This window comes from Limanda limanda, chromosome 13, assembly GCF_963576545.1.
Source record: "Limanda limanda chromosome 13, fLimLim1.1, whole genome shotgun sequence".
Classification (NCBI taxonomy): domain Eukaryota; kingdom Metazoa; phylum Chordata; class Actinopteri; order Pleuronectiformes; family Pleuronectidae; genus Limanda; species Limanda limanda.
In genome coordinates this window covers 13,012,930-13,023,353 of record NC_083648.1, presented here as the reverse complement: position 1 = coordinate 13,023,353, position 10,424 = coordinate 13,012,930, and the positions used below count along the sequence as shown (strand labels likewise).

Below are 10,424 nucleotides of genomic sequence, written 5' to 3'. Positions count from 1 at the left end.
CGGAAATAGTCAGTGAAGTCTGAGGCTGGAAGTGACGCACTTTGCTTACCCAAGTACGTCGAGAGAGAAAGAGACAGAAAGAGTTGAGATAGGACTATCTACTACTGGCTAAGCAGGCGAAACGGTACTTATTCATAATATTGTATGTAAGTATTGTGTATTGAATTAGAAACGTCCGTGAAAATAATGTATGTGAAATGTGTTTTATGTTGTTGCAGTTTTCACGGTGTTCCATATCTTCAAAGAATAAAGTGATTGTGGACATCAGTACGAGGCGTATAGCGTTTTTAACCAGGGTAGATACATTTTGAAAGGTGCTAAGGACAAAAAGTAAACTATAATTACTTTAATTCGAGTAAATGATCTGAATACTTCTTCAACTACTGGGAAAAGTAATATAGAACCCTTACAAATGTAGAAATGTTACTTTAATGTTACTCTTGCCTTTTTTCTTAGGCCCTAACTACATTTCCCACAACTCCCTGCTGTGCGCCTATATAAACGTCACTTCAACACGTCTCAGTCTGATTGAAGGACATTACACCTTTTGTTGGGTCCTGTGTAGTTGTTTATTCCTTCCTGTTTACATCAGAGATGTCGTGTCCCGTTTATCACGCCGGTAAGTTGTTTCCATTTTAATCTTCAGCTTGTTTGAAATGTCACCTGCTACAGAGACTCACTCACTGGAATTAACGTCCCACAGTTGTAGTTGAAGTCTGTGTGTTGTTTCTTTGCACGTACAACTCGAACTCACCGTGGTGCGTTTACGGTCCAACCTGCTCTCATAATGAACGTAGTGCAGAGGGCCTGAAAAGCCTGAAGGCTCCAGAGCCGCATGGCTCTTCAGGCTCTGCAGTGGCTCCTGTACAGTGATGTGCATGTTGCACATATTTTTCGAGAACGGTGAACGAATTACTTTTTATATACGTCACGTTCATTTTTTAAATCATCGCATCAGGCCGTCGTGAAATACCAGTAGCGGGAGAGAGAGAGTGTGCTTGTGTGCGTGTGTGCTCCCAGACAGCGGACACACACACAGGCCCCCGTCCCTCTCACTCGCACATTGTCACACACTGTGAGATCAGAGCTCGTTCACGTGAATTGTCTGTCTGTGTTTTCATGAAGTAACTTTGCTTATTTTGTGTTTTACCAGAATCAGAGTTGAACGCAGGCCTCCTCCCCATAGACTGGCTCCTGGGAGTCAGATGAGCCTGGAGAGGGCAGCTTTCCTTCCATAGAACCTTTCCGCTACACAGAGACCCTGCACTTAAGCCATGGTGGACAACCAATGATAAACTTCATGGTAGGTTAACATGGGAGCAATCAAACTTAAAAAGCAACACCATGCAACACATCATTGAAAAGGCAGACGGGTGCTGCCTTCATTCCCACTCTTGATCCTGAACATCTGTTCGATGTAACTGTGGTGAGAGGGCACCATCTCCTGTGTGAAATGTGTAACTGCCAGAGAGTCAGAGCCTGAATTGCCAGATTCAGGCCCAGAAAGTTGAAGAGTAATGCCGAACTGTAAATCAGTTAATAGGACCTAGAAGTCATTAAACCAAAGTTCATCTCCAATATTCAACAGGGAAACTTAAGCTTGATCCACTCTGTGTTGACAGGTTCAATGCGTTCCATGCAGAGTCTAAAAAGCCGCTGCACCAGGAGTGTGGCTTCATTCAAATGCAGCCAGGAACCAACAATGTGGCGTTCATCATCGCACAAAACTCAGGTATAATTACAATTTATAGATTTTGTCCCTTGTATCCTTTTTATTTGCAAAGTCTCAAGCACACAAACACTCGCCTGTATTGACTGATTGTGTTGTGAAGGTCTGATGGAGATTGAAGAGGGGGAGCTGACTGGGAAGCAGCTGAAGCTGCAGACCCATGCTCTGGCCAGAACCTCTTTTGCCAAGAAGCCACAAGTCAAGCAGGTAAATGTCTGATTTTTTTATGACTAGGCATCACTCTTCATGATTTACTTCACTTGTTTCCTAAATTAAATCTGTCATATTTTACCACAAAACCCCAACGCAACTTTTTTCTGTGAATTATCATGCTTAAGCATTGGCATAAGGCCGTGGGCTGTCCGTCTCATTCTTGTGAACACAATATCAAGAGAACGCAATGATAGAATTTCTTCAAATGTGGTACAAACATTCAATTGGACTCAAACATTAACTGATTATATTTCAAAGGTCACAGTGACCTCCATAGGAGTCATGTAACCTCACCCTCTTTTCTTCCAGATTTCCAGAATGTTGGAGCTCAGATCAGATGGAAGGCTGGAGCATGCAGTTTCCATGGCAACAGACAAACAGCCTATGATGCAGCACTTGCACGTCATCTACCGTCGGCCATCTTGAATCATCACGCAGCCAGGCTTCTCCTGCATGAAAATAACTGTCAGGAATGACAAATGTTGCTAAAAAAAGGCTTGGTCAATAATTAGAGCTTATGAAGGATGATATTGAGGACAGTATCAGATTTACATATCATTGCACTATAAGTTTGACAGCTAAAGTAACTGCTGTGCTTCTGGAGTCACCTTTTTGTTTGTTGAGGGTTGGTGTTAGTTTTTCTTTCACTTCCTATGTACTTCTTCCTCTGTCCTTGTGGAGTTCAAATTTGAATGTCAACTTTAATAAAGTCATGTGAAAGTTCAAATTCCCTGTTTTTGTTATTATTTACATCACAGGTCAGAATCAACTAAAACTCCTACTGGACTTGTTAAAAAAAAAAAGGAGTCTGTGTGATAGGGATGGAGCAAATCTAGGAAGCGAGGTTCCACTGATGCACGCGCCCGACAAAATCGTGTCAGTCTCAGCTGTCAATCATGATATTTCAACTAATTTCATTTATAGCACTGAATAACTCTTTAAAACCTGACTGGAAAAATCTGAACTTAAACAAACATCACTTTTGGCATGTCCTGGACTTGCATCGAACTACACTGCAGATCTTTTGACCAGTCCTTCTGAGTAAAGACCCAACTCGCCACTCCACAGTTCCAGCTGAGGACCAGAGGTGACTGGGACTCTTCTGTCAGGAAAAAATCTCCCTGAGAAGAGACACACAAACTCCTTATCCTCTCTTAAATCTCTGCTAAAGACACTTTTTAAGCATGTGCTTCCTCATAGTTCTGACCTTACCATCTGTTTAGTCTTTTCTCATCTATATTTTTGATATCTCTATTTGTGTGCTCCAATGTTGTGTGATCTTCAAATTGATTTAAAATTGCTTCATATTGTTTGCTTTTTCTCAACAGTTTCCTGTTATTTGCCTTCAATTTTTCTTTTCCTACTTTTCAATGCCCCTGTAACTGTGTACTGAAAGGTGCTGAGGACACAAAGTTAACTATAATTACTCTAATTTGAGTAAATGATCGGTATAATTCGTCTACTGGGAAAAGTAAGATAAAACCCATACAAATGCTTCTTAGGCCCTAACTACATTTACCACAATTCCCTTCTGTGCAAACGTCACTTCAACACTGAATAACTCTTTAAAACCTGACTAGAAAAATTTGAACTTGAACAAACTTCAGTGTGATCCATGCTTGAGAAATTTATTTGACTTGTACTTTGACTTTTTAGTTTGGTCAATGTCCCATCCATTAACATGGAGTCTCTAACCAGTCACCAGGTGACAAATGCGCTTTGGCTTCACTTCTGAGATCCATCTTTATCAGTCTATTTAATTTGTTGATCGTCAACTCCCCAAAAGGAAAAGGGTCAGGCATAAATTCAGATGGATAAAATATCATTAAAAAATAATCAGCAGCAAGTCCATGTCTGAAGATTTAAGTTTATTGTGGATTAAAATAAAAAAACTTTCAGACACACATTTATAAGTTAACACAGTAACAACCATCAGGCATTTCACACAATCATTCCAAAGAGCTGTAGAATCGACTCTTTATACTATAATACAAATATAAAATCATAAATAACCTATTTACAGATTAAAAAGGAAATGAATACCGGCCAAAACATGTGCAGTCAGTCGGTATCACGCCTCCGCTCTTCAGCCAGAAATGGGCACAACGAGACCTGACATTTCTGGATGAATCGTGTCTAAAACTGCACCAGGTCACACCATTTTGGGTCATAGCAGGAAAGAGACCCCCTGTGCTTTCACCAAGTACAAAAGCGAATTTGATACCACCTGATATTGCTCTTCTGAGTGAAAACACCTTGAGAGTCGTTCCCACTCTCAGGATTCTCAGAGACCCAGCCCGCTGAGCATCCACTTTCATTACGTTACAGGCGTCCGGCCTAATGTAATATCCTGAGAAGAACGTGACATCACAACTTACGACTGTTTACCTCAGGAGTATGACCAGCCTCCCACAGCAGCTCACTGAACATCATCACACATCACAGTCACAACGTGGGAGAAGCCTGGTTTACTGCAGAGGTGTGAGCAGAGTGAAAATATACAAAGGAGGCGAAGTGAGACACACTTGTTCCATTTATGCCCTTAAATATCACGGTGACTACTCTTTGGATGAAGGGTAATCACCTGCACACCCATCGGACCCCCGAGACAACACAAACATGATGCTGATGAAACATTTGCTGGTGGTCCTTCAGCAACAGACCGATATCTGCGGGCGGGCCGAGTCCCCATCGAGCACAGTGACCATCTTTTTGTTGATAAGTCTGAGATCTCACTCTCTAAATCAACCAATCACGCCGTGGCTGCTGTGCGCTCCGTCTCGACTCTTCATGGCTCCTTCATGATGTAGACGTACATCGTGGTGAGGAAGTACTTCAGGGACTCAACGACAGACGACAACCACGGCTGTTCAGGAATGAGTTCTTTCTTTACTACACATTTTGTGAGCTCCACCTGAAAAAGAAGAAGCACATTAAGAGATATTTAACAAATTGGTTGCTATTAACCAACAGGAAGAGACAATAGGTTGAGGAGAGGATGACCAGGCCTTTCTGTGAAGGATGAAATGAGATTTGGCAGAGCTCCTCTCTAATGCTACTGAAAGCAATCTGAGCTCTGATCTGCGAATTAGATAAACATTAATTAGTCATGATAGTCAAAATGACTCATAATGTAGGCAGAAACCAGAGGTAAGCAGTGCTTTAACCCTGTGTTTTCTAAAATGTCACAGCCAATTTTGTGTTTTCCACAATGCCTTTTAGAAACAATGCTAATTCAGCATTCTTTAAAGAGATAATATGCTGTTCCTGGGAAACCAACATCTCCTTGACTCAAATGGGAAAATTCTCTCAAATCTCAAAGAGGAAAACAGCCTCCTCCAAAGCACAGCTCATGATTATCAGCATGTCCAGCAGCTGTCACTTACCCATCCTCCACGTCTCTTCAACCAATGAACCAGGAACTTGCGGACAAACTGTCCCAGACTGTCCACTATGATGTGAACGTTGGTCGCACGTCCTTGTCTGACACAGTCCACTGCCAGAGCTCCAGCCACTGCATACATGGATACCACCTTACCCCATGTTATACCTTCAGGGAGAAAAATAGACAGCGATGGGTTAGTGTTTAAGTCACACGCTGACACACTCATTTATATCGCGTTTACTTTTGTATTGTCTGAGCTTTACAGTGCAGAATGATGTAGAAATCCCTTCTTCTTTGCCACTCTAAAAACAGCACTTGCCAGTGGAAGCACAGAATAACTGCTGTTTTTGAGATGCAAAGAAGAAGTGATTTCCAGGCCCAAAAAAATGTAGTTGTATCTGGGTGAAACAGAAAGGCCATCAGTAGGGATTTATGGCCTTTACTGCCGGCAGCCACCAGGAGGCCATCAAGATGCTTGGGAATCACTTTTGGGGAGCTGTCCTGTCGTCCATCTTTAACTCAATAGATCATCCAAATTTATTTTGATAGCCCATATTCAGAAATCACAATATGCCTCACAGGGCCTGACAAGGATCATCACCCTCTGCCCTTGACCCTTAACAAGAGTGAGGAAGAAGAAAAATAATTTTATACAGACTATGAGCTCCCACAAGACAACAAGTTTGTTTTATGGTAAATTATTAACAAATTAATGTTTAAATGCAGGCCATGACTGGAAATAATAAACTGCCATATGTATTCATAAACATTCCTCTCCTAGGCAACGCCCAACTTTAACATCCATCTCCTCAGAGGTTTGCTCATCGTCTGGGACCTGACAGGAGGCCTGTGGGGCCGTTGGTGGACCTTGCACTGCAATAAACTCTAAACATGAGGTGTAAGTCAACAAACTGCCACATTTGAGTTCAGGTGGCTGATAACAGACCTAGCTGCGTCACACGCCAGCTGTAAATTAAGGGAGCCAGATTGTGCGTCCTTTGCGTTGAGGTGGGTGAAGCACTGAGGAAATTTCAGGCGTCGGGAAGTTACCGGGTTCAGAAAAGGATTTTGTCTTCATCTCTCTGGGGAAAAAAAGATTCTTAAAGCTGAAAAAGGCCAAGTTTACGTCTTATGAAACAATGACTCTGATAATCAATGACATCCAGCCACTTGTATGTACGGTTTCCAGGGCAGCAGGGATTGTTATAATGACTGTCTGTGGTCCAGTTCAGGGTGTAATGGCAGTAGCTTCCTATAGGTTCTGCCTGCTTTGTCATGACTGTAACTCCGAGCTGGGCTACAGCGTCTGACCGGGGCTATAAGGGGATAGAGCCCTGAGCGAGCTTAAATGAGATAACGGTCCATGAAAGCTGTCAGAGCACGTCACGTCTCGCTCCCTACGGAGAAGCAGGCCAGGAATAGAGACAAGATTGTCAAGGATAAAGCTGGAGGAGAGGAGGGCGGAAAGAGAGAGAGCAGAGGTGGGAGGCGGGCGAAGATGGATGGAGAGGCGGCGAGCAATGTTGATTTTGCTGAGGGAGACCACAGTGCAGATGGCTGCTCCACGAAAAGTGGTGATGATACGCAGTCGGATTCCATATCTTGCTGGTTTCTAAATTCATGTTAAGCACTTGGCGTCATGATGGCAAATACCACAAAGCTGGAAAAAAGAACAGCAGGAAAAACAAACTTTCATAACTTATTCTATTTATATCCAGGTTTCCACTGGTCTAAGAAGGCTGGGGCAGCATGGGTTCACCAGTTTGTTATTCTTCAGAAGGAATCCCACGCCGTTTCCCAAAATTACACCCGCGTGACGTCGCAATAGGCGCAAGTTTAGTGAGAACACAGGCATGAAATTCACATTTAAACCAGCCTGGTTGGATCTTTCCTAGAATAGAGACAGATTTGAGTTGATCACTGTGATGCGAACAGACCAATCTCCCCCAAAGGCTTATGCAGACAACATAAAGTCAGTTGTTTTTTATTATGCGTATTTCAAAATGTCTTCGCTGCTCTGAGAAGATCGTTTGCCAACTTCAAGACAACTGAAGAAAACCCTCTGAAGCCTCTCCTGAGACCACCTGGGAAAAAAATGTCTGATAGACAACCCATGATATTTAAGGTGGGGTATACTTTAAACTAGAGCCCGACTGATGTGATTTAGTGGGAGGCCAGTTCCAATACAGACATTAGATGAAAACTTCTGATCCACACATAATATATCATTTAGTTTAACCTTGTGACAAAAGGACAGAAGTATGCGCCCTACTGAGTGCCATTCTAGTTTATACATGTAAAATTGACAGTCTTGCAGTGATGACATAAAAATTATGTTGGGCACTAAGTATCAAGAATCTATTGAGTGCTGAGAGTAGTGGATGAAGTCAAGTAAATGCAAACATGCTGGAAAAATGACCACTTCATCAGTGTGATAAGAATGAATATGAGAGAAACCATCTTTGAGAAAAACTTATTTGATGTGTATAAGTACAAGTAGAATATCTTCACAGCAAGTCAACACCTTTTATACACAGAGCACAAATCAATAATCAATGATTGATACTATCTACACCAGAGTGTTTGAGCTCAGACACTCCTGCTGACCCACATGCCCAGCTCGTAACTTGCAAAGTCATCGTCGACACTTTCGGCTCAGAACAACCGTGTACCTGTTGCGAAGATCTCCGTTGCCACGCCGATAAAGGCATCCGAAACCATGTTCTCCATGGCAACCGAGATGTTAAGCTGCCGCGCCACGTGCCTGTACAAAGAGGGCTGTATGCACTCCAGCTCGTCGCCTAGGTAACAGAGGGAGAGCACAGAGGGAGAAAAGAACACACGGTTATTCTGAATGAACAAGACCAAAAGCAAACACACAGATTCGGCTCAAACCAATTATTTGAACGTCTCTGTCTTCACAGAGACACTGAGGAGTTTAGCTGCTGTCTGAAATGTGTCAAGTCATCCGGATGTAATCACCTGGTTCTCACGCACACTGACATAATCCTCCTCTTATCACTTGCTTCAGACTTATCACAGTTTGAAGTAAACAGCACACAACAATAGACCTACATTATGTGGACGTCAGTTGGGTCCAGGTCCTTTATTTGTATAAATCAATAAGCAATGAAGCTGAGTGATGGAAGTCCTCGGTCTATACTGTGTTCTGAAAGTCGATAAGAGCGCAGCATATCTGCTTTTTAGGCCCAAAATTAATTATCATATCTCCATGACAACTGTGAGCTCATGTTGGCTTTCAGCTGAAGACACACAAGATATTGTTGATTGCTTGTTAAGTGGCAGTGTGTCGACACATCGGTATCTGCGTTTATATTAACAGATATGAAAAACTGTAATTTCACAGAATAAAGAATGCACAAAAGAGAAATGGGGATTTATGACTACATTTCAACAATTCAAGTTCTCTAAGTTTTTGTGATAAATGTTTGAGGTTAAACTGTAAAATATCAATTCTTTAACATTTAGTCTTTAACATTTTGCCTTGAAACTTTGGTCTTAATCTCAATTACAAGATTGTTCTTCTTAGAGGGGTATCTTTCAGGTCTGTTTATTTGTCAGTTTACTTGTTAACAGGAGTTTTTAAAATCCACCACCATCCTCTAGATTTACATGCATTAAAATTCATTTATTTAATGCAGATCAGAATCTAAAAGAAAAAAAACAACATGTCTCCACTATCAAAACCTTAAGGATTGTGCAGCCTTATTGCAAACATTTGAGTTTTTCACTAGTTAAAAGAATAGTATTGACATAATGTTTATGTCTAGCTGTAAGTTAAGTAGAAGCCATGGTTTTATAACTTCAGGTAAGGCTGTAAATATTTTCAAATAATCAAAACTTAAACAAAGCATAGTATAAATTATTTGGCCACTTTATGTTACTTGGGCTATAAGTCAGGATCAACAGGAGATGACAACCACAGCCTTGAATGAATAAACATGTTGCTGGAATAGTTTTGACATTCTGTTTTTTGAGAGTTGAGAGGCCATCAGGTTTCTCTTACCAAGGCAGAGCAGGACCAGAGAAACCTCGGTGAGCGCCGCATTTGAGGGAGAGAGGTTGAGTTCAGACTCAGACCATCCCAGGCCGTTGTGGTTGAGCCTGGACAAGATGTAGTCCCTGCACAGGGCTTTGGACTGAGACACCAGCTCCTTCTCTGTCAACGAGCGGTCAAACACGTCCAGGACCTCTGCGGCGAACACAGAAGACCTCCTCAGGACCTCCATGTCCTGCTGCAGAGGATCAGGGTCAGAGGGATGCCTGACCTCTTTGGATCAGCTGTGTCTCAGTGTGTCTTTATCCCCAGGACGGTTATTATAGGAGACGATTTGGCAGCTGCAGGAAAGAAACAGGCTTATTTAGAGGCATCTAGAGAGAACTTGTTATGATCTACATCATTTTATCTTGATTTTCCTCTAAGATGAAGAGAAACAATAAAAATGTGGGCGCATAAACACATGTAGACACAAGCGTCTAAAATAGAGCAGATACTTATATAAGAATATAATGGAGGCGTTATTGTTGTGAGTCACATTGTGGGACAGACCAGATATTGCTAAAGTTCTCTGGATTATGCAACAAGCACTGATACCACAAGATAACAAGATAAATGTTTGTGTTGCTAAGGCACCAACAGACCAGCCCTGATTTACCAGACTTGTTCCCAGTGTTAAATCTAAAATAACCAGAGTGGAACATTTGATTTCATGATCAATGTGTTGGTGCGCCATGAGAAACAGACGCTTACCTGTTACATAGTATCCACAGAAAGATGCCCACGCGCCTGATGTCACAAATATGCGAGTCTTCCAATGATTGATCTGCAATTGATTAATCAGGAAACATCTCCCACCGGCTCTCTGGGACTCGTCTCCTCTCAAGCAGCTGCCGCTCCAGGCACTCCGGGGAAACCACTGCGTAAAGTTGGGCCTCGGGTTCTCGGAACTCGTGGGCTGCTCGGTCCACTCGTTTTGCCGAAAAGCACCGGTTGACTGATCCGTGGGGGGGGGCTAGTTAGATGACGCCTACCTGTTGTTCCACCTTCTCATTGGCGCTCAGAGGACGAGTTGGTTT

General features: G+C 42.4%; 2 protein-coding genes across 2 annotated transcripts; one reads left to right on the top strand and one right to left on the bottom strand.

Annotated features, from left to right (window-relative positions):
• Window positions 1-1,184: 1,184 nt before the first annotated feature.
• Window positions 1,185-2,612, top strand: LOC133017897 (peroxynitrite isomerase THAP4-like). Its single transcript, XM_061084142.1, has 4 exons — window positions 1,185-1,303; window positions 1,623-1,732; window positions 1,833-1,936; window positions 2,252-2,612. The coding sequence occupies exons 2-4, from the start codon at window positions 1,684-1,686 to the stop codon at window positions 2,366-2,368; spliced, it is 270 nt and encodes an 89-aa protein (XP_060940125.1). The 5' UTR covers window positions 1,185-1,303; window positions 1,623-1,683; the 3' UTR covers window positions 2,369-2,612.
• Window positions 2,613-4,558: 1,946 nt separating this feature from the next.
• bokb (BCL2 family apoptosis regulator BOK b) lies at window positions 4,559-10,217 on the bottom strand. The gene is made up of 5 exons (XM_061084898.1): window positions 10,099-10,217; window positions 9,355-9,686; window positions 8,000-8,128; window positions 5,329-5,492; window positions 4,559-4,856 (listed from the first exon to the last, which is right to left on the bottom strand). The coding sequence occupies exons 2-5, from the start codon at window positions 9,575-9,577 to the stop codon at window positions 4,731-4,733; spliced, it is 642 nt and encodes a 213-aa protein (XP_060940881.1). The 5' UTR covers window positions 9,578-9,686; window positions 10,099-10,217; the 3' UTR covers window positions 4,559-4,730.
• Window positions 10,218-10,424: the final 207 nt, after the last annotated feature.

Coding starts and splice junctions, on each gene's coding strand:
- bokb (XM_061084898.1), bottom strand. CDS start 9,577: ATGGAGGTCCTGAGGAGGTCTTCTGTGTTCGCCGCAGAGGTCCTGGAC. Junction 8,129..9,354: donor TCTGGTCCTGCTCTGCCTTG/GTAAGAGAAACC, acceptor TCTGTTACCTAG/GCGACGAGCTGGAGTGCATA. Junction 4,857..5,328: donor TGAAGAGACGTGGAGGATGG/GTAAGTGACAGC, acceptor CTTCTTTTTCAG/GTGGAGCTCACAAAATGTGT.
- LOC133017897 (XM_061084142.1), top strand. CDS start 1,684: ATGCAGCCAGGAACCAACAATGTGGCGTTCATCATCGCACAAAACTCA. Junction 1,733..1,832: donor CATCATCGCACAAAACTCAG/GTATAATTACAA, acceptor TGTGTTGTGAAG/GTCTGATGGAGATTGAAGAG. Junction 1,937..2,251: donor AGAAGCCACAAGTCAAGCAG/GTAAATGTCTGA, acceptor CTTTTCTTCCAG/ATTTCCAGAATGTTGGAGCT.